The sequence below is a fragment of the Colletotrichum karsti genome (genome assembly GCF_011947395.1).
Source record: "Colletotrichum karsti strain CkLH20 chromosome Unknown Scaffold34, whole genome shotgun sequence".
In the NCBI taxonomy this organism is placed as follows: Eukaryota; Fungi; Ascomycota; class Sordariomycetes; order Glomerellales; family Glomerellaceae; genus Colletotrichum; species Colletotrichum karsti.
The window spans coordinates 528166-550711 of record NW_024065934.1 but is presented as its reverse complement, the minus strand read 5'-3'; the positions used below and the strand labels follow the sequence as shown (position 1 = coordinate 550711).

General features: G+C 55.3%; 7 protein-coding genes across 7 annotated transcripts; 5 read left to right on the top strand and 2 right to left on the bottom strand.

The window, feature by feature from the left end:
* Nucleotides 1-435: 435 nt before the first annotated feature.
* CkaCkLH20_09588 (uncharacterized protein) lies at nucleotides 436-1660 on the bottom strand (the record flags this gene model as incomplete). The annotated part of the gene is made up of 3 exons (XM_038892303.1): nucleotides 436-1257; nucleotides 1324-1486; nucleotides 1545-1660. 3 exons carry the CDS (start codon nucleotides 1658-1660, stop codon nucleotides 436-438), a joined length of 1101 nt encoding a protein of 366 aa, XP_038742539.1.
* A 2239-nt stretch (nucleotides 1661-3899) lies between these two features.
* Nucleotides 3900-5604, top strand: CkaCkLH20_09587 (serine threonine-protein kinase rio1; the record flags this gene model as incomplete). The annotated part of the gene is made up of 2 exons (XM_038892302.1): nucleotides 3900-5447; nucleotides 5497-5604. 2 exons carry the CDS (start codon nucleotides 3900-3902, stop codon nucleotides 5602-5604), a joined length of 1656 nt encoding a protein of 551 aa, XP_038742538.1.
* A 723-nt stretch (nucleotides 5605-6327) lies between these two features.
* On the top strand, nucleotides 6328-7485 carry CkaCkLH20_09586 (uncharacterized protein; the record flags this gene model as incomplete). Its single annotated transcript, XM_038892301.1, has 2 exons — nucleotides 6328-6530; nucleotides 6588-7485. 2 exons carry the CDS (start codon nucleotides 6328-6330, stop codon nucleotides 7483-7485), a joined length of 1101 nt encoding a protein of 366 aa, XP_038742537.1.
* Nucleotides 7486-8303: 818 nt separating this feature from the next.
* Nucleotides 8304-9602, top strand: CkaCkLH20_09585 (uncharacterized protein; the record flags this gene model as incomplete). The annotated part of the gene is made up of 2 exons (XM_038892300.1): nucleotides 8304-8899; nucleotides 8969-9602. The coding sequence occupies 2 exons, from the start codon at nucleotides 8304-8306 to the stop codon at nucleotides 9600-9602; spliced, it is 1230 nt and encodes a 409-aa protein (XP_038742536.1).
* A 745-nt stretch (nucleotides 9603-10347) lies between these two features.
* On the top strand, nucleotides 10348-14481 carry CkaCkLH20_09584 (uncharacterized protein; the record flags this gene model as incomplete). Its single annotated transcript, XM_038892299.1, has 3 exons — nucleotides 10348-10981; nucleotides 11048-11315; nucleotides 12189-14481. 3 exons carry the CDS (start codon nucleotides 10348-10350, stop codon nucleotides 14479-14481), a joined length of 3195 nt encoding a protein of 1064 aa, XP_038742535.1.
* A 492-nt stretch (nucleotides 14482-14973) lies between these two features.
* On the top strand, nucleotides 14974-18751 carry CkaCkLH20_09583 (cytochrome P450; the record flags this gene model as incomplete). Its single annotated transcript, XM_038892298.1, has 7 exons — nucleotides 14974-15345; nucleotides 15406-15582; nucleotides 15643-15949; nucleotides 17056-17141; nucleotides 17206-17736; nucleotides 17822-18441; nucleotides 18490-18751. 7 exons carry the CDS (start codon nucleotides 14974-14976, stop codon nucleotides 18749-18751), a joined length of 2355 nt encoding a protein of 784 aa, XP_038742534.1.
* Nucleotides 18752-18916: 165 nt separating this feature from the next.
* CkaCkLH20_09582 (putative glycosyl hydrolase family 20) lies at nucleotides 18917-21061 on the bottom strand (the record flags this gene model as incomplete). The annotated part of the gene is made up of 1 exon (XM_038892297.1): nucleotides 18917-21061. The coding sequence occupies one exon, from the start codon at nucleotides 21059-21061 to the stop codon at nucleotides 18917-18919; it is 2145 nt and encodes a 714-aa protein (XP_038742533.1).
* Nucleotides 21062-22546: the final 1485 nt, after the last annotated feature.

Here is a 22546-nt window from a genome sequence, read left to right as displayed (position 1 = left end):
GGTGGCAATCACTGTAGCCTGCAGAGTTCGGACTTGCACCTCGGTTATGCCGCCTCCCGCCTCCCTCCCTCTGGAAAGCTCCAAGAAGTGAAGAGATTGAGAGTTGTGGTGATAGACGATGCGAGGAGCTAATCATCCCAGTTCGCAGGCTGATTCTCTACTGCAAATGGCGTCCCAATGACTGAGCGCTGAACAAAACTTTGAAGTTGTCAGTAGACTTCTCAGCTGGAAACTAACGTGAGAATGCCCCGTTTACGGTTTTCTTGGCTTGGCTGTGTGAAACCCATTGGCTCTTGGCCGTGAGTTCATTTTCCCAGTGGCTTTTAGTAAAGAGGCATGATGGCCCATAGACCAGCAATGGCAGGTTGAGAACTAAGAGTTGAGGGTAGGCTTGGGTATCAGTCTAAACATTATTTGTAGCTAGGTCATAATTATCTATAAGTACAAGTAGCACAACGGCGTTCCTGCTCCTGTGTTCATAAGGTCTTTAATCTTGACAGGCGTGTTGATCGGAGTGAGGTCGATCAGGTCGTCAACACTACCATTGGGACTTGGTGGGTTGTCCTGCAACGTGAATGTCCCGAACACGCCCTGCCGATTAGCAAAGTCCAGGTTCTGCCAGATCCAATACACGCGATCGACCTGCGCTTGATGGACCCAGAACGCCGGGTCGCCAGGGGCTATTAATCCATCCGCCCCGGGGTCTCCGCCGATGATAAAGTGGCCTCCGCCATGAACACCTAGGGTGTTCGGGAAGAATCTGTCGTCGCCCTGAAGTAGCGCCGAAAACTTCTCGATGGTCTTCTGCTCCGTGATGAGCGTGGTTGTGTTGCGAAACGAGCAGTACTTGGATGCCACGAAACTGTTCAAATCCCTCTTCAGACACCGTGGGAGGTCTTCGAGGGGTTTCGAGACGTTAAAGGGCTTGTCGGTGCCGTACTGCGCCAGAGCCGCCGGGCCGATGTGGACTGTCATGTTGGCGAAAGGCCCTGATTTGACACAACCGCCACCTGAGCCGGGTTCGAGAACGATGAGATTGTTGGAGAATGGTTGACGTAGACGAAGTCCGTCGTGTGGAATAAAGGCGCCGTCGCTCCCGAGGGATGTGTCGGACCCGTCGAAAACTGGCGACGCAGCTGGGTTCTTGATGTCGAGACCCCATTCCCAATATGGGAGGGCTCCTTTGTACCCGCAGTCGGCACGCAGCTTCTGCTCGAAGGTGCCCAGGTAATATCGATGCCAAGCAAAGAACGAGGCCTGTCGACGACGTTAGTTGGCGCTGAACAGGTCCCCCACAGAATACTAGGAGTGTCTAGATCATACCGTCAGATGAGTATTCCTGAAGCTGGTGTAGTGAACAGCCACAAAGTCATCGTAGAGCGACTTCGCCATGGGGACCCTCTTGCGATCTGATAACACTGGCTTCTTCATGATACACTGGACAGCTGCGATGAATGACTTGCGTTCCGGGACTGAGAGGGTCCTCCTATTCAGCCATGTGTTAGTGTAGTGATCACAACGTTTCGGTCGTCCACCAGACTCACCATTCCTTTCTCATCAACGTCTGGTTCCCATAACAGGCGCTTGTGGAGTTCTTGAACGATGGTCGATGGTTAAGCCGACGGAAATTATCTAGTGCCTTCTGGTTGAGCTCTGACAAGGCTTTCCCGCTGTCAATATCGTTTTGGAGTGCTGGCTGTGTTGATGGCTTTGGTGCTGGCTGTGGTGCTGGCTGTGGTGCTGGCTGTGGTACTGGCTGTGGTACTGGCTGTGGTGCTGGCTGCGGTGCTGGCTGCGGTGATGGCTGCGGTGATGGTAATATCGGCGGTTGATGGTAAGGGCGTTTCCAATGATGTGCTTGTACCAAAATCAGAAGAGCAGAGAGAGCGTAGAGGAGCCAGAGGATCCACGTCCCGCGCCAGACGTGAGCCATGATGCCGTGCCGACGTTGTAAGAACGAGAGATTCCTATGTTTAATGACAGAATAAGACCTACTAGGGCTCAAGAGCTTTCAAGCTTGGCTCTCAGGGTCCAGGCACGATATAAACGAGGGCCTCAACCTCAACCACTCATACGGAAGCGCAGATCCATGGCAACGCCTGGTTTCATCGACAGCCCAAGTACAAACTATAGGGCACCACCTTATAGTGGTGAGACAGAGGTTATTTGTGCATTGATGGGTGGGATGATCCCGTCAAGAAGCAGGTGGAAGCTACAGACGAGGCTCGCGGGCCATTGGCCATGGCCAGCTCGGGGAGTGTGCGGGAAGGTTCTTGATCGAGTGGAAGCAGGGCCGTGCCTGAACGGGAGCTATCCTGTCTCCACGCATCCTGGACGTCAACGCTGCGGGACGGCGCATGGCCCGTCTTCATGACTAGCAAGGTTCGTCGTTTTCGGCCGAAGTTGAATGAGGGCTTCATGAGCTCATCGGCGGCTCCGTCGACTTCCGGGCATTAGATGCGGTTATGTCCCTGGAAGACGGAAGGAGAGCGAGGCTAATGAAGCTAGGCGTTGATATCAGCAGAGATGAGGTTGATCTTGGTTGCGACGCGTATGGTAGAGCTGGAGGCATCAACATATGTGCAGACAGGTGATAAACTTGGGATAGAAATTCGGCAATCTCAAGTTCACCTTCCTCACTTCAGTGAAGGCCATGAAGGGAATGACGCCATTAGACCAACAACCTTTCCCGATGAACGGCATTCGTTATCAAATTCGAGCCTGGCTCGTCCGCCGTTAAAATTTTCACGCTTGGTCGCGAGCCATGCTCATCTGAACGCCCGCTCCACCGGAATAAACCAGGAAAATTGAAAAGATTAAGTAATGCCAATGAAGTAGAAGAGATGAAGGCTGGCAAAGAGTCACCATGAGACTTGTGCATGCCGTTGAAGTCGGCATTTCAACGGACGACGCCAGCTCGGGTCAGAGCAGATGACATGTCCCGGACCTCAATGCGAGGAAGATTTCCAGAAGAAGTGGCGCCCGAGCGCATACTTGAGCTGATTGCCACACGAGGTCAAGCTAGCGCTCTCATTCTGAACGGCCTTCTCGTCATTTAGGTGTCAGTAAGACGTGCCAAGGTGATTGACCTAGTCCAAGAGAGTGAGTCACAGATATTCTGCCGAAGAGCGCGCCCGAAGAGGGCAAAGCTCAGACCGATCGAGCCGCTCTTTAGGCTTCAATCTGAATGCTGTTATGTCAATCTGAATAATAGCCGGTCTTTACCCCAAGGTCGAAAGCCGAGGTGCGCCGCGATGACTTCAACATCAAGCAATGACCCGACGCCCAACACTTGGGATCCAGGAGTCGACTCGAAGACGAACGTGTTTCCTGCCTAGGACGATATCAAGAAACGTTGGGAGTCAAACGTATAGACGTAGCAGAGTCGACCATAAGGTGTGATGATCTCTGAGTGGTGTTTGCATGATGCTCACTTGAGAGATGAATCAATACTCTCATTCATGTTGAAATTGGGTGACTGTCAAGGTGCAGGCTCTCAATTCGCCCCATTGGACAGTGAGTGGCTCCACAAATCTGCCCCTGGAATAGCTGACTAAAGCTAAGCGAGCAGCTTTTAGCGCGTGTTTTTAGTGCCCGTCTCACCATACAGCAGCTGTGATTCATTCTGTATCACTAAAAAATCCCTAATGATGGCCACTGTTGACTCACCATCCTCGGTGCACGGTCCTCTCCTCTGGCCGGTGAGTCGATAACCCCGCCACCAACTGATAAGATAAAAATTTCGAAAATCCCGGCTGCGATGATGGAGGGGCAGAGGGGTAAACAACATCTCGAGCACACTCGTGCAAATTCCAAGCCGACAAAGTCCACGCCAGACCCAGACACTGCACAGTAGGAGAAGACACAGAGAATTCCGCACAACTTCGATTGCCTGCATCATGGCTTCCAACGAGTCTCCCGCCGCTCCCCACGAGCCACCATACACATACCGCGCGAACCAGGGCTACGAACAGACCGAGGAGGTACCGGCCGAGCTGAAGAACGTGCCCCGTGATACCCCCGCCCTCGAGGACGATGCCGAGGATGACATGGAAGATATCTTCGGCGAGGACGACGACGTCCCCGACGACGAATGGGCCGGCGACTCGGGCGACTTGACCAAGTCGTACAACCGCCAGCGCATGTTCAACAGCAACAGCAACAGCGACGGCGGCGCTGCCCTCCCTCGCTCCAACGCGCAACGACCGACTGCAAACACTTTCGCCAGTGTTGACGACCAGATCACCGCCCTCTCCAAGCACGCTGCCAAGATCAGGCTCGACAGCGTCAAGGGTCGCGACGATGACGAGAAGACAAAGGATAAGGCGGACCGCGCCACGAGCGAGCAGGTACTGGATCAGCGCACGCGCATGATCCTGCTGCAGATGATCAACCGTGGCGTCGTCAGCGAGATTCACGGTGCCATCAGTACCGGCAAGGAGGCCAACGTCTACCATGCCGTGCTGCATCCCGAGGGCGATGCGCCGACCGTCCAGCGAGCCATCAAGGTGTACAAGACGTCGATCCTGGTCTTCAAGGACCGCGAGAGGTATATCACGGGCGAGCACCGTTTCCAGAAGGGTTTCGACAAGAGCAGCAACAGGAGTATGGTCAAGCTCTGGGCCGAGAAGGAGTTCCGTAACTTGAGGAGGATACACGCTGCTGGCATCCCCTGCCCTGAGCCCATCAGCCTCAAGCTTCATGTTTTGGCTATGGGTTTCCTGGGTGACCGCAAGGGCTGGGCGTACCCCCGTCTGAGGGATGCCAAGCTGGCTGGAGACGATGTTGACGAGCAGTGGAGGGACTTGTACGTCCAGTTGCTCGGTCTGTACCGCAGGATATACCAGGTTTGCAGACTTGTCCACGCCGATTTGAGCGAGTACAACATCCTGTACAACGACAAGAAGCTGTACATCATCGACGTCTCTCAGAGTGTCGAGCCTGACCACCCTCGCGCGTTGGAGTTCCTGCGCATGGATATCAAGAACGTGGGCGACTTCTTCAGGCGGAAGGGCGTCGACACCCTGTCTGACCGTGCCGTTTTCGATTTCATCTCAGCGACGCAGGGCCCGGTGGAGGAGCCGGCCATGAAGGATGCCCTCGAGAAGCTCTACGAAAGCAGACCCGCCGATGAGGACGAAGCTGCTGCTGAGGTCGAGGTCGACAACGAGGTCTTCCGCAAGCAGTACATCCCCCAGACTCTCGAGCAGGTCTACGACATCGAGAAGGACGGTGCCAAGATTGGACAGGGCGAGGGTGACAAGCTTGTGTACAAGAACCTGCTTGCCGATACTGTCGTCAAGGAGAATGAGGAAGAGGAGGATGACGAGTCCGAAGACGAGTCGGGAAGTGGAGCATCTCTCGGAAGCGATGACGACGAGGGGGATTCCAAGTTCGACAAGGGCAGGCCTAGGGGGCGTAAGCATGAGGATAAGGACGAGAAGAAGGTAAGCATCATGTCGCCGCTGTTGAGGAATCCAGACTAACGAATGCCAGGCGCACAAGGCAGCGGTCAAGGAGGCCAAGCGCGAGAAGCGCAAGGAGAAGATTCCGAAGAGCGTAAAGAAGAAGCTGGTCTCGGCGTCGTCTAGGAAGAAGCACTAAGCTAGCTACCTTCAGTCACCACGCTGCCTAATGAGGCCTTGGGACGGAGGACACGCTTGCAATCGGATGATGAGACTCGATCGGCCATAGACTGTCGACATGCTGTGTTTCGCACTCTTGCGTAACCGCTGTTGGCTTGTCGCAAATGGCTCTAGACAGCCTGTTTGGCAACATGATGATCAAAGAGAGCCCTGACGATTGCGATCTCTGCTGCGGTGGTGTATCGGAGGTGGTTGATGTTGATGCATAGCTTAGATACCATGACACCTCGCCTCATCTGGACCCAGCAGAATACCAAAAGCGTGTACTTCGCCAACAAGCTGTCCTTCTCGCCGTTGACATGTCGTGGTCGTGAATAGTGACGTAAACCTGCCTTTACTCTAGAGGAAGGTGCGATGCCTCATGGAAAACGTTACTCCTTCCGCTCTTACCCTCAACAGTCCTACCGATGAAGGCACGATCAAGAAGGTGCCTTCCCTCCTGTCACCTCAGCTCTTTCCTTCCCGGAAGCAGAACCTTCCATCTATAGCCATGGACTTCTTGCTATAAAACTCTTCACTCACTTCTTCCTCCTAGGTACTATTTCGTGGAATCATCACCATCGCCATCCACTCAGGCGACTAGCATCCAATCACTCATTTCTCGCGCCGCCCAGACTCTGGACCGTTCCCCCCTTTCAACCAGCCAAGAGTCACCTTCGTTCACTTCTCACGTCTCTCCAACATGTCGTTCCTTCTATCTATCATCCTCATGGCCTCCATGGTCGCCGCCCAGGCTAATCACGTCATCCACGGCTTCGAGTACTTCGGCTGCGTCAACGCCTCTGCAGCTAACTTCGTCGCCTTCGTCGGCTTCCCCTCGGCCTTTACTCCGGAGCAGTGCCAGTCTGCCTGCATGGGATTTGACCAGGCCGCTGCCTTTGCCGAGTAAGTCTTCGACATCATCGACGTACAACACTCGCTGACATCTTATGTTCTTTCCAGTGGCTGTCGCTGTGGACGCAACCTCGAGAACCTCGCCAAGGTCGACGAGTCCTTCTGTGCCAACCCCTGCAACGGCAATGCCAACTTCGGCTTCTGCGGCTTCAACAGCGCAACTTGCAGCTACGCCAATGTGTACCAGGCTTGCGACGAGTTCCCGTCTGCTCCCACGCTCCCTGCTTCCAATCCTCCTGCTTCTTACACCCTGGCCACGGACCCCGCCGCGTCTCCGGCCTCTCCCCTCATCACATACTCTACCGTGAAGCTCCCGACTATCACTCGCACCCTGAAGTTGGCTACCAGGTCTACTCTTGTGGTCCATACTGTTGCGGCGGGAGGTCAGTCAAGCTCCTGCACCTTGGACGACGATCATACTCCTGCTCCTTCCCTCCCTGCTATCAGCGGAGTGCCCACGGCCCCGATCGTTGTCGTCCAGACAGTCTACGTCCACATGCCGCCGAAGAGCTCTGCTGGATCTCAGAACTGCGACAATCTTCAGTCCGATCCCACTGTGGCTCCCCAGCCGCCCGCCGAAACGACTTTGTGGCCTCCTCAGACAGCATCCGGCAGTCTCCAGGCAGACCCTTCTGTTGCGACACAGACACCAGCTGAGTCAACCTTGTGGCCTCCTCAGACGGTCACCAAGAGTCTGAGCAGCATCTCGTTGATGCCATACGGAGACCCGCCTGTTCCTGTTCCAGTTGGCTCCGGCCTTGTTCCGAGCAACGCCACCATCACGACCAGCCCCGATGGCCCGATGTTCCGTACCATCTTGCCGGAGGATCCCGCTGGTACGGCGACCGAGATCGTTCCCGCCGTCGTCACCACGGCTCAAGCTCACCGTATTAACGCCGGCATGGCTGGCGTCATGGCGATGGCCTTCGTTGCTGTCGGAATTTGACGTGGAGGATAACTGATTGAAGGCAAAGTCAGATGATGGTGTCTTTCTACTTTTACTTTTTTTTGGAACATTTTGGAGGTCAGAAACCTGTCAATCATTCAAGTTCTGCCTGAACGCATCATGCTGGGAGAAGCTGTACGCAAATGCTGTAGAGAATAGTTGCCGTCTCGGACATTTCGAGAACAAGAGATAACCATACGTCTCATCCGCTGTTGCTAATTGACGTGATGACCATATTCTTCAGCGTCTGACAGCGCATATTCCACGCCGATGTTGCCCCGGAGACCAAACAGTGCTCGAGGATCGATCCATCAGCTGCGGGAAGACGAGCAATGTCGTCGGTCAGACACGATGCGCATCTCCGGTTGCCGTGGTCGTTATTCCCTCGCTCGGCGGGTGAGTCCAGGGGTACAGTTCCTTTACTGTGCCCAATACCCGCTGCAGGCCTGTGTCCAGCGGCAATCTGGTCTATTTTTGGTGATAATTGCGTCCATTGATGCTGAACTCGCACGGCGTCAAGGGCCCCACCTGAGACCAAAGTCTGAGTCTGACATCCCGGGGTACGTACCCTCAGCGTTATCACCAATTTCAGGGAAGTCGCACCGATTCGGTACTCGCTCGGTGTCGTTCCCGGCTTAGAAACATTTGTACCTGGCCACAAAATCATCCGCCTGTCTTCTCCCCAACAGACTCGCTTCTCTCTTCAGAGACGAACTCTCAAAGAGCACTGCGATACCTGCGGAAGACACAACCGATGCAGTACTGTTGATCACCACCTCTCCGGTCGATCAACCGCTGCCCCGCGAAGCCCTGCAGCCATGTCGGAACCGCCTCTCGGCGCCCAGAGCCCGAGTCGCGACTCACATCTGCCGCCGCGTGACGCGCCTCCCACCGCTCCGGATGCGGACGCAACCATCTCGGCAACGGCAATCCAGAACGACGAGCTAAGCGGTACGGATGACGGCGCGGCTCAGTCTTCGATCCTGGCCATTCGGTCACGACCGCTGGCCGAAGAGACTCCCGTCAACGGCGATGACATCTCATTAGGTCCTTTCTTCGAGGTCCTGACATTCGACTTACGCTACCAAATCTACCAGCTGGCTTTTGGCGGGAAGATCCTTCATCTCTACCTCTTGTACCGACGCAGCCTCCAGCCCGACGTGAGATGGAGGAAAGGCCACCAACCCGTGCCGGCCTGGTACCCTCACTCGCCCGGTGTCTCCCCAATGGATCCGCCGTTCGTGGACGCGAGCATGACGCCGCAGTGGTACTGGTGGAGTTGCGTCTGCGGCCCGGAAGACCGGAGGCTTGAGACGAAGCTGGGAGATCAATGTCCTAGGGGGTTCTTCCAGACGTGCGGGCCTAAGGAGACGTATCTGGAAGTCTTGCCTTGGTTGTTAACTTGCCGTCGGGCGTGAGTACCCACGAACGAGTCTGACGTGAGACTGTATAACATCAGACGAGAATGCTAACAAGGTCACAGCTACGAAGAGACGATCAAGGTCTTGTACGCCAGCAACACGTTCAAATTCGAGCAGAGGCTTGAGGCGATGTACTTTCCCTATGCCATTTCCACACCCCAACTGAACTGGATCACGTCGCTGGAGATTCGCATACCCGACCGCGACGAGTCTCTCATTGATCGCTCCCTCGACAACGCCCCGCGTCCGTCCAAGAGCGCTCCTCTCATTACCGAACTTCGCGCCTTGAGTCCTCGCGACCAGTATCTGCAGATCATCAACCAGATCGCGCCCACCTTCCCAGCACTACGGCGTCTGCACATCTCTTTCGAGGGATCAGTCCGGCGAGTCCCGGTTCCAAGGCCCAACGTGACGACTCTGCTCATCTCCACACTTGGCGAGGTCAACGCGGATGAGCTATCAGGATTAGTCCTGGATCCCATCGACAATCTACCGAGGGGTATTGAGAAGCAGGTGCTGTTCTATCAATCACTCTACACTGCATTGCTAGCAGCAGAAGCGAAGCAGAGAGGCGAGGAAGTCGAGGAAGTCGAGCATCTCAGGAACGACGGACGGCCCGGCTGGACTAAATTCTGGCGGTCTCTGGCGACCGAGGACGACCCAAGGGCAGGATACTGGGTATGCAAGTTTGGCTGATCGCCACGATGTCTACCTCGGGGACTGGTCGGTTCGTTGACAGGCCCCGGTTTGTGTACTAAACCCCGCCGGAGCACGCCCCCGTTGCGGCCAAAATCAACATCCTTTTAAAGGCATTTTGACTTCCAAAACGAACCGTGTGCCTCGCGTGCCAACACCCGATCAGTGGACTCTGGCACTTTAAGCAGCCAAACTCCTCGCAACCGCTGGCCATTCGTGGTGAGGAGAAACGAAGGTGGGGAGACAGCTGGCAGGGAACCCGCCGCGGCCGAAACCCCGTTACAGGCGCGTTTGGCTGTCTCTTCATCATTCATGCCTGGCCCCCGTCGCCCTCCACCTCCTCTGACATGCCACATTGCAACGCAGTGAGTCGTCTTCGCGGGGTTTTGTGTGTCGGTAGGGATGGTTCATGCGGCTTACTTGTTGCATACGTTGCATATGGTGCGATGACGACACGGTCTTCCGGCCGCTTTTCGTTTCGAATCAACATGTTTCTTTCGATGGGGAATCGTGGATTGTTTTGAGGCTCGGGTCCCCGTATAAATATTTTCGTTTCCTGTCAGCTGAGGTTCGGGGGCAGACGGACGGACGTATGTAAGCTCGGTTTGTGTCTGCAGCTCAACCGTCGCTAGCTCACGGGTAGGATCCTTCAGACGTCCGCGGGGCGCATTCTAGAAGGTATCGAGGAATCAAAGAGGTATTCTCACACGAGGGTGACATCTGCGACCGCAGAGAATCGGCGATAATGTTCACGCCGCTGTCGAGTATGAACGCCTGGTGGTGGCACATACTCGAAAACCACATCTACGCCATCCCGCCCTCGACACCTCGCAAACGCACAAAGCCGATGGAGGTGCTCTGCGTGGGACCACCGCGCAGCGGCACAGAATCCCTCCAGAAGGCCCTTCTCACACTCGGCTACGATCACACGTACCACGGCTGGGACATCGTCTATGAGGACCCCCCGATCCCGGCACCGGGCTGGGTGAAGCTCGCACGGAAGAAGTGGTACGGGTCGGGCAAAAACGGCCAGGGCGACTGCAGCATCACGGCGGACGAGTTCGACGAGCTGATCGGGCACTGCACGGCGGTCACGGACGCGGCGGCGAGCTGTTTTGCGGCGGAGATGATCCGAGCGTACCCGGACGCCAAGGTGGTGCTGAACGTGAGGAGGGACCTGGACAGGTGGCACGAGAGCGCGGTCAAGACGCTGGTGCACGTCAACGAGAGCTGGAGCTTCTGGGTCGCGAGCCTGTTGGACCGCGAGGCGTTCTGGGCGTGGCACGTGTATGAGAGGTTTCTGTGGGCGCTGTTCTTCCGGGCGCCTGACGGGGATATGGCGGGGGCTATCAAGAGGAATGGGAAGTGGATATATCGGGGTGAGTCTGCCTTTTCTTTTTTCTTCTTCTTCTCTGGGATGATATGAGAGCTGACAGGCGACACAGAACACTGCGACATGATCCGCGGCCTCGTCCCGCCAGAGCGGCTGCTCGAGTGGTCCGTCGACGAGGGCTGGGAGCCGCTTTGCGCGTTTCTCGGCAAGGAGGTCCCGAAGACGCCGTTTCCTCACGCGAACGCGACCGGGTCCGGCGGAGGGTGGAAGATGAGGGAGGAGATGGCGATTAAGAGGTGGATCGAGGGAGCGCTGACGAACTTGATCCTGATGGGGATTGTGTTTGTTGGCGGGGCTGCTGTTTGGATGAGGTACGGGAGGTGAGAGTTGATGAGATATGAGACTTGTGAGTGAGAGGGGTGAGGCGTGATGAGTTTGGGTGGCTCATCTGAATATCGGCGCTTGGGATTTGCGCTGGGAATCAGTGCTGTGAATGGGCCGCTCAATCTCAGGACTGGGCGATTACTTGTTTCGTTGTCGATAATACACCTTTCAGATTATTGTTCAGCTTGATTGTGAGATCTCATTCAGTGTTAGAGTGATGAACGCCCCCGGGCTTAGATGGCTGACAGAGACGGAGGAGGTTTTGGTTACCGGACCGGCACCATCGGGTCCGAAGGTCCCGAATGAGCTGGAAATCGGTACATGCGGTAAGTTCTCCGTAATGTTTGATTTTCTATTCCTTATCTGTAACTCTGCGATGAGTTGATGACGCTCCCTCGTATGCGAAAATCCGTTTACCTGGCAGCCTAGTGGATGCAGGGGTCACCACCTAAGCACTCTGTGATGATGCTGTATTACGGTCGGTAGCGCGCTGCTTATTTGATGTCAGATACTCACCATCACCCAATTCTCTCTCATGAAAGTCATCACAGCCAAACCATTCCCTCATCTCAATTCAACCATCTCACCAAGCGTTTGAGAAACCGGCGCTTTGGCCAGTTCATCTCCTGCCGAACCACCCGTCGAGAATGCTGCTTACATTATCACCGCGACAGACCCATGCCCGCCACCGTTCACCACCGCTCTTTAACGACTTGGCGACACGTGATGAGACACTTCCAGATTCATCTCAGTTCAGGGGCTCGCAATTCTGGAATACGAGTATCTCATCTCAACAAAGGTTTCCAGTCTGTCCCGGAGACATCTTCTTTTTGCTCAATCTGAAATACCTTTTCACGCGACGGACGCAGCGAGTCGGGAGGCGAAAAGAGACACCCACCAGAGCGTCCTGCAGCAAGAGTCATGGAGGCCCCAATCGCGGCCGCCGTGAGGCGCAAGCCCCTGCCGGGCCAGCTACCCGGCCCGCCGCCGATGCCGCCGCCACCCGACTTCGACCCCTTTCCGAGCCGCAGGCCGGTCCTCCGCGGCGCGCGATCGACGCCGAACCTGAGGGACTCCGCGGTGCCGTCCGTCTACGACCCGCCGCCGGCTTATGAGGAGTTTCCCGGCGTCAACTCCAGCGGCCGTCTGAACATCATTCCGCCCAGTCCCGGAAGACTCCCTTCGCCGGCGCCGCCTAGCCCGGGACCGGTGTTTCCTGGGCCGCCTGCGTGTGCTGAGACGTTCAATGAGCCGAGGTATCGACCGTATCGTCCGCCGGCGTCCCCGGTATCGCCTGTTTCGCCGATGTCTTCTGTTCCGCCGCCTCCGTCCAAGTCAGAGAGCTCTTATGCTACGTCTCAGCAACATGTTCCGCCGCCGCCTTCTTTCCCTCCTCAAAAGTCAGAAACCTTTTCTGTAGGGACTCACCAGAAGATTCCGCCGCCGCCACCTTTTCCTCCGCCGCAGAATGCTGCGACTTTCCCAGTAGCGGCTCACTACGTGCCCTCACCTTCGCCGGGATTCGCAGGCCCACCGGCATCAGAAACATTTCCCCTCTCCGGACCTCGCCCGCCAGTGTCACCAGTCTACGCGCCCTCAGAAGCGCCCTCAGCAGACTCTCAAACAAAAGAAAAGACGTTCTGGCAAACCGCCCTGGACGAGACCAAGTACTTCGCAGGCGGCCTCATCAGCCACCCCTTCGAATACACAAAACACCACGCCATCCTCCGCCACTCCACCGCTCTGGTGTGGTACCGCGGCCCCTCCACCTCCGTCACCGTCACCATCTTCTCCGACGCGCCGCTGCCGCCCACCCGCACCCTCTGGCTCCAGCGTAAAGGCTTCTCGGGAAACATGGGCATGAACCTCAAGTCCCTCGTCGGCGCCAACGATTCCTGGCTCGACGTCACGCCCTCCGCGCAGGCCACACCCTCTGACATGCCCGACGGCGACGAGAGGGGCTGCCAGCGCGACATCAAGAAGTTCCTCAAGAAAGCCCCCAAGAACCTGAGCAAACACCTCCCCCGCGAAACCCACGTCGTCCGCATCCCCGCCGCCGCCGACGACGGCTACTTCCGTCTCGTCCTCTGCACGGGCGGCGGCGGCGACGCAGGGAAGGGCAAGAGGAAAGTCCTCTGCCCGAGCCCCGTCTTCCGCATCGCGAGCACCTCCACGGACGCGAGCGTCGTGCGCGGGGCGAGCTTCGCGAGCATGCCGATCGAGCTGGGCATCAAGGCCGGCTCGATCGTCGCCACGACCGTCGCGAACCGGTACATCGGCCCCGCGGCCGCCGTCGTGCAGGCGCGGACGAAGAAGCTGCAGACGGCCAAGTTCGTGACCAAGCACGCGACGCACATCGCCACGGCCAAGTCCGGGATCGACAAGTCCGGGATCAAGACGACGGTGACGGCGTACGAGGAGCAGTACGCCACGACGAGGGGCGCCGGGTACGCGCCGTGGCAGGAGGACGGCGCCGGCGAGGTCGGGTTCGAGGAGGCGCCGCCGGAGGTCGTCGGACCGGACGACGGGCCGGTGGATCCGTTCCCGATCAAGTTCGACGGGAGGATCGTCCGCGGGACGGGGCGGGGCGGGATGGAGCTCGGGATCCCGACGGCGAACCTGGCCGACGTGCCGGAGGACGTGAGGATGCGGATGCGGGGCGTCTACTTCGGGTGGGCGCGCGTGGTGCCGCGGAGCGGGCTGGAGCACGTGTCGACGGAGTGGCACGAGAGCATCATCACCGTCGGCCCCGCGCCGTACGCGACGCCGCGGGTCGCGGCGAAGAACGTGGCGACGGTGCACCTGATCCACGAGTTCGGCGGTGCCCTGTTCCTGGAGACGCGGCTGAAGGTGCTGGTGATGGGACAGCTGCGGCTTTCGACGCCGGCGGTCGGGTCGGAGGCGGCGCTCGCGGCGTACGGGACGGATGTGTTGTTGGCGGTGGCGAGTCTGAGTCGGGAGAACTGGGGACCCGTGGAGACGCGGGAGAGGATGAGGACTATGAGGAGCGAGATGAGTTTGAGTGACAGGTATATGGAGACGAGGGAGAGGGTGCAGAAGCAGGTTGATCGGATCCCGGTGCACCTTGCCGGAGTGAGGACGGAGGGGGCGGCGTTGCGGGATCGGGCCTATGGGAACGGAGGCATTTGGGTGCCTAGATGAGGGTGTATGTGAGGCATTGAGATGGCAAGCGTTTGAGATTTTAGATGATTTTGTCGATAGAACACTAGACATTGTAATTAGAACTTTCTGTTATTCGATCTCAAGATCATCTTCCACGTGATAGTTTCACGTGTGATGCAATGATGCCTTCGATGCGGCTTATGTATTCCGCATGGATTTACAACCGCCAAGCAGAGACTAAGCCATCCGCGCTCGCCGACTAGACAGCCAACGATCTCAATTCATGTTCAAGCGCGGCGCAGGATCTGCATCACCACATCAGACTACGCAACGGCGCCTTGGCGGCTTATGAAACAGCCACAGATTTCTAAGCGGCGGCTTACATGCCAAGCCAACAGCCAACAAATATATCGAGACATTACTGCTGGCGAACGAGTATAAGTATGTGTCGTTGTCATCCAGAGCGGATGTCAATATTGTCTGAGGTCCTACAAGATATCGAAAGTCAGGATATCATTTACTTCAGCAACCATGCCCTCCCACATCACAGTCCTTCCGGCCTCAACCCAAGCAGGCAAAGAGACCATCCGATTTCTGCTCAACTCCGGAGATAAACTAGTAGTGCGAGGGATCTACCGAGATCCATTCAAAGCACCACCGGAATTCACCAGCCATGCCAACTTCGAGGCTGTGAAAGGCGACATCGCAGCCGGGACTGGTCTCGACTTCGAGGGCTCCGACGCGGTGCTGTACGTGCCACCGCCAGTATGGGATGGTACGGACCTGACGGAGTTCTCAAAGAGGACGGCGAATTATGTTGCTGCGGCTCTTAAAAAGGCGTCGAGTGTGAAGAGGCTGGTCATTCAGTCGGCTTTGGGGGCTCAGCATGACCCCGACAAGATTGTGAGTAGACATCCGTAACCGTCTACGAGTTTGATGCTAATGATGGGCGATCGATGATAGGGTACTTTGAAACTCAACAACATCACCGATAACATCCTCAAGGATGCTGCTCCCGAGGTCGTCATCGTCAGGCCGGGGTACTACTTCCACGTCTGGTCTCAGGCTCTCAAGACTATGCAAGAAGACCCGCCTAGATTCGAGTCCCCGTTTTCACCCGCGGACTTCAAAATGCCCATGGTAAGAGCATCTCCATCAGTAACCTAATCTTGCGACGAAGCTCCGTTGACACTTCTGTAGCTGAGCACCAAGGACATCGGCGAATACTGCGCCAAGACCCTCCTCGCGGATAGGATCGACCCTAGCAAGAGAGATGTGAGGCTATTCGGCCCTCGGCACTACAGTCCGCTCGATGTGAAGGAGGCGCTGGAGCAGGTCACAGGCAAGAAAGGCGAGCTTGTTGTCATTCCGAAAGATGGGCTTGCGGGGTACTGGTCGGAGCAGATTCCGGAGGCGTATGTGCCGGAGTTTGTGCAGTTCATCACTGCTGTTTTGCCGGGAGGAGTGATAGCGCAGGACTATGGCGACGGAGAAGGGGTTGTTAGATGTGGGACTTCGTTGGTTGATGAGTTGAGGGAGATGATGAGAGAGTGAGATTGAAATCATCTCGTAGGCTAGGAAGTGTACGCTCATGTTTCGTATTGAGTCCACTTGAGATAAAGTCATCAAGTTTGTCGCGTCACAATATGCCTCTCGCATGATGGATGTGATTGCATGAGAATCTGATCGGCTTCTTATGGGGGATGTATTTCTACATGACCATGTTGCCGCTAATATCCTGCAATCTGTCTCTCTTATCCTCGTATTTCAGGCAAATGGGTTGAAGAAAGCCACGATCCAAAAGTCCGGCTTCGGTGAGGTGGCCGATTCCGTCCGTATTCATCCGAAACATGAATTTGCAAGTGACTTCCACGGAAAAAGTGGCTGGTCCTGTGACAGATAATCCGGTCGTTCGTTCGGTGGGCGGCCTAGCGGCCGATGGGATGTGCCACGTAGACGAAGAGAAAATACAGGAAGGCTGAATCAAAGTCTTTTGTACTGTCAAACATTAGAAGATGGAGTAGATGCTTTTCTGATAGACTCCTATTCGTGTATTGTGGGAGACTAGAATCCGTAGAAAGTCCAGGTGGCGTTGGACGGGTTGGCGCCCTCTTGATATAGCGACAGCTCGCTCCCACCGGCTATGGATCGCAAAAGCCGAATTCCGGACACAGCACTGTGTCCGGAACTCTTCTGGTAATACTGAACCCACTTTCTCCCATGCAGTCCGAATGTAGGGACGTCTTGGCTGTATGATGTCCAGGCTAAAGGGGTAATGATTGGATGTACCCCGCGAACCAACCGTACTTGCATGTGGTGTGATGAAATTCGGCTTACCACCGACGAGTTACAATTCGGGGATTAAAAACAACTCAAACTTGAGTCAATCTCAACGTCCTTCGCGTCGCGAGCGGAGCTCAACCCCCAGGCCGGACTAGACAGCTCTGTACGGTAGATCTCGGCCACCGGCCTCTTACACAGGTCCGGCGCCGGCGCGGCGCCTGATTCATCTGGCGTGCTCGGGCGGCTAAATCAAACTCCCTACTTTAACTATCTTCTTCCGAGCCTACGTCCTCCCGATACTTTCACATTCACTGTCTCACTGAACCCTAGCACACCAGTCTGAGAACATCACGATGTTTCTCGCCGAACCAACCATCCTCTTGTGGGCTGGCGTTGCCTTTTCAGCCTTCGCGATAGTTCGTGTGGGTGCTCATTCCAGCATTTATGTGAGGGAATAGTGAAGTCTAACATCTACTCAAGCTACTCTTTCTCGGCCTGAGAAACCCATTGAGCCATGTCCCAGGGCCGTGGTACACCCGCTTCACGCATTATGTCCTCAAATACCAGACCATGACCGGCCGACGGATACACTACGTCCACGACCTCCACACCCAATACGGTCCCATCGTCCGGGTCTCGCCGTTCCAGGTCGCCGTCGCCGACCCCGAGGAATTCACCACGATCCACCGAATCGGTTCTGGCTTCCTGAAGTCGCAATGGTACGAGGACTTCGCCGGCGGGTCTGGCATCGGAAGCGGTGTCTTCGCCATGACGGACCCGAAGAGGCACGCGGCTCGGCGGAAGCTGTTCGCGCGGGCTTTGTCTACTAACAACATCCGCGATAACTGTCAATCTGTTGTGAGAGAGAAGGTTGTCATGGCGATAGATCGGATCAAGGCCGAGACGCTCAATGGGTCTACTGATGTCCTCAATTGGTGGCTGCTCATGGCTTCGGACGTTATTGGGCAGTTGTCGTTTGGGGAGTCCTTTGAGCTTCTCGAGGCTGGCAAGGTGAGTCAAAAGCATTGAAAATTCTTCGCGATCCCCCGCATGGTCCATCTTTCGGAATCTTAAGCTTACAACTAACACTTCATAGAAAAGCGAGTATATCGAGACACTCCAAGCCACCGCAATCAGCGCCACCTTGAGCTACGAGCTACCTTTGCTTTACAAGATATCTGCTTACATCCCGGTCAAATCTATACAGAACCTTCTCACGGCGGGCCAGCGAGTAAGCGACTACGGAGGCAAGGCCGTGTCAAACCTCATGAACCACAGAGACAATAAGGCCAACGTCTTCGCGACCATGCTCGCAGAATGCGACGCCAACGAGAAAGTCGATCTCACGCCGCAGGACATCCGGATCGAGGCCAACAACTTCATCTTTGCCGGCGCCGACACGACCGCGTCTACTCTCACGTATCTTGTATGGGCTGTTCTGAAGAATCCCGCACTCCAAGCACGGCTGGAAGCGGAACTCGCTGCCGTTGACGAGTCGGCTCTTCTCGACGACGCATTCTTGGAAACCCTACCGATACTGAATGCCGTGGTCGAGGAGACTCTGAGACTTTACACCGGCGTGCCGAGCAGTTTGCCCCGGGTTGTCCCTTCCAAAGGAGTCACGCTTGGAGGCTACTTCATTCCTGCTGGCCTGGAAGTTGAGACACAGGCATACACTCTCCACCGGAACCCCGAAGTCTGGCCTAACCCTCTGAAGTATGCCCAACATCACCTGCTATTGTCCAGATATCTGACTTCGTAAAGGTTCGACGAGACGCGCTGGTTGGACCCAGCTGGTTTGACACCTCTGCAGAAGAGTACCTTCAACCCTTTCGGTGCAGGTACTCGTGTCTGCATCGGACTTCACCTGGCTAAAATGGAGATCCGGATGGCTGCTGCTTTGCTGTTCCGGAAGTGCGCTGGACTTCGGCTGTCTAGCACTATGACTGATGATATAATGAGTTTGGAGAACTTCTTCATCATCCAACCTATTGGTCACCGTTGCGACGTCACTCTGAGCGAGTAGACTTTTGCCTAGTGCCAAGTCATCTTACTGGAACTCATGATACGGATTCCATCAGTATCGTAGATCCTTTAGCCAAAGGTCGGCGGTCAAACTCATGAACCAGTGGGGACTTCTTTCACTAGAAGAGAAAACGAAAGATCTCTAGTCTTTACTTTCATTCAATATCTACTCCCCTGCCTCAAGTTCTTCAACGACCAAACCTTGGAGTCCCCGTCCAGTGACACTTTCCAGTGGTGCGGTAAACGCCATTTGACTCCAGCTGAACTGGGTGTTCCGACCGCCGTAGACAAACACCTCAAATCTTCCCGCGAACTCTCCATTCACCCAAGCCATACTTCCATGTAATGCATCCGTCTCGATGGTGATGTTTGCTGGTAAAGGCACCTTCACCTCTTCATGGGTTGACGTGGACACGTTCACCCAAATTCTTCCTGGGTGGCCTGGGTCAAGCTGCAAGGCGTCTAGCTGACTAACTTCTCGCAAGGGGTACAAATATCCATCGGCATTGAATATCAGACTGCCGGTACTGTCGAGAGATAACGTGTTGTCAGGGCTAGCCAGAGTGAATGGTCCCGTGGCTGACAGTTTCAGGGTGGAATTGAGACCCTTACTACCCTGTCCGAGCTTTACCGTTTCTCCGTCGTCGTTGGATCGCTTCCAGGAGTACGAAGAGTCTGATGAGTTGCTGGAAGAAAGCACACGGTCAAGGTTCTGCCCAGGAGCAATGGGCGAGAAGAAGTCGATGCTCGGCGCAACGTCGTCCTCGGAAAGCACCGGTCCCCGACTGCCGCTCCATGCTCGGGCCCCCACAAGCGCTATGCCGCGACGCATGGCGTAGTACGCTTCAAGCTGTGTTGAAGCGTCCGGTCCGTTGTCGTTCCATGCCGCAAGGATGGCGCCTTTGTTCGACGGTGACCCGTGAGGAATCTGCTCGGTCGTGTTGAATGGGTTGTAATCCGCAGGCGTCCACTGCCATCCGGACTCGTCGGCGAAGTTGAGAACCCGGCTTTCGTCGAAGAACTGGGGGTATCTAGCCGGTAGAATGGGCATATGGTCATTTTTGAGAGACATGTACGCCCACCAGTCCTCCGAGTTGATGATGTCGTAACCGCTGTTCGCGAGAAGCACGGGATCCGATTGCCCATACTGCCAGTGTTGGATGATGACATCCTTTGAGATGGTGAAGTTGTCAGAGGGCTCGTCGGTTCCCCAGATGCGAAGTCTCTTGCCGGTTGTTGAGTTGATGAAGTCGGACATGTCGTTGACGAAGCCGATGTACACATCAGCCAGTGTTGAGTCGTACTCATCGGCTCCGACATGCACCTCCTTCGTCTCAAACCAGGGAAGAAACTCCGACCAGATGCGCTTCACTGTTGGTATCGTATCAGGGTGCGAAAGATTAAGCAAGTCCCGCTTCGGTAGAGACAGCTCAGGCTTCCACTTAGTCAGGTACAAGCAATGACCAGGAGCCTCGATCTCAGGAATGACCGTTACGCCTCGTGCCGCGCAGTGGCTCTGAAGATCGGCGAAGTCCTCCCGGGTGAGGGTCTCATTCTCCCGGCCATGTAAGATCGGTAGCAAAGACTCGTCTTCGGGCCGAAGCGAGAAGTGAGAGTAAACGTCCTGCCACGACTCGTTGCGTCCACGGTTGAGGGGGTAGTTATCGCTCAGGTGATAATGGAACTCGCTCATCTTGAAGAAGGAAGCATAGCTGCAGAGCTCTTTCAGAAACCCTGGTGCATACCACTTTCGTCCCGCATCAAGCATGAAGCCTCGGGTTTCGTAAGCCGGAGCATCAACGGCGCGTCCCACGGGAAGAGACCCGTTGGTTGTCAACAGGGCTTGGAGCAATGTTCTTGTCCCCCACCACATCCCACGGGCTCCTGTGCCGCCGATGAACGCGCCTTTGGGTGATATCTTGAGCTCATAACCCTCCGACGTGGGTTGACCGTTCTCGCATGTGATAGAAGAGCCATTGCCGGAAAACGAACCGAGAAGAATTCCGCTGGTAGTAGAGAGACATGGAAGTCGGTCAACTTTTTGGAGAGTCCAATTTGCGCCGGTGAGTTGACTGATATCTGCTTGGAATAGTACAGCGAAGTCGTTGCCGCTAGGGGGAATGAGCGTCAACCCGTCTGTGTCGACTTTGTCCGCCAGGCCGCTTTCGATGTAGATGATCTTCTGAGTTGACGCAACTTGCCAAACAGAGCCGTTTGAAGTTCCGGAAACTTGAACCGGGGGTGGTAGAAGCTGGAGCCCCCACGCTAAAGCAGGGGCAAACAGCAGCGTCGCTACTCGGAGAAGAGCCATGAGATCTGATACCGGCTTCGCTGCGACCTAATCGTCGGTATTCAACTTGTCTGAACGGACTGTGCTGAGATTGCACCGCCGACAGGAAATCTCTACTTGTAATACCACTCCCAGCCACGCCTATCTGCATGTCTTTCCACCTCGACTGATACGACATACGTAGATAAGCCGTACCCCGCACAACGAGATTTGAATGTAACGATGGATGCTGTGCTGGAGTAACGTCACCGCAACGACGATCATATCATTGGGGATGAGATGTGGGACAATGCCGGTCGCCTAATGTTGGTATCTGCAGCTCAATCAAAGTTCGATGTCGTGCGGGGATGCATGGGATCAGGCAAGGGGCCATGCTCGCATCGCTAACCGCATCATCAGATGAACCTGTCGAGTACTCCGAGAACCTCGCAGCATAGATCCGGTCGCTCGCAATCTTCCGAATTTTGAATTTACCGGATGTCGCATGTTTACCAAGCTTCAATATCACAGACTCAGCACGCGACCAGCTTCCAGATCGCGACGTGATTCGTGAATGGCACAACGTGACCCCCTACGCTATTGAGTACAGCAAAACCGCCATGAATTTCTCAAAACTGATCAATCGAGACTATAGAGAGAGTTATGCTCTTTGAGAATCGCAACAGACAATGGCCAGTATACAATAGCAATGCCGTCAAGTACATGTGCTTCACCTAAAGAGCAAAGACTTGAAGGTCACGTTGATCACGAAATTGGACCGTGTGAGAGCCTCTCATTCAGAAGAAATAGCTATGAAGTATTCTTATTCGAGGTCCCTCATTATGTTTGGTATACCGGTCCTCCGAACTCTGCAGATAGACGTCAGTCGTTGCGTGGTCACGAAACGATTGAACATCTCAGATATGTAGCAGGTTGGCGATTTCATTGTCAATTTGTCAATCACTGAAGCTGCACTGCTTCATCGCCACTTAGCTATGTTCATGTTCAACGACTTTAGAAGTAGCTTTCTTGGGAGAGCTTTCATTGGCAAGATATGTTGTCATTCGTAGAAAGCCTCAGCTCGCTCTTCGTCACAGAACTACGGCTAATCAACTGTGGCTTCGCTTTGGGTGATGCCATCCCATCACTGTGATGGTTGTCACAGGATACGATTGACGTGATTCAGGCGCAACACAGTAGTCTGCAAGAGGCCGCCTCAGATTCTACGAGTGGCTTGAATTTGCAGACGAATAGTCCATACTAAGCAGGAGGACCTGAGCTCGGGTCCGAGAAGGTAACCGACTCGCTTTCGCATACCACTAAGGCAGGCTACATCGCAGTCTTTGACATACTCAACCGAAGAACATTGGGATTTGGATTGATGTCTTCTAGAAGGTCCAGACTCGTGTCTATCGAACCATTTTCTACAGGCACAGCATTGTACAGCGTCATTCATTACCCATGTTTCTGCTTTCGTGCCATTCATGTTGCACCGCCCGTTGGAATGAAGCCGAAAGCGGCTCTTAT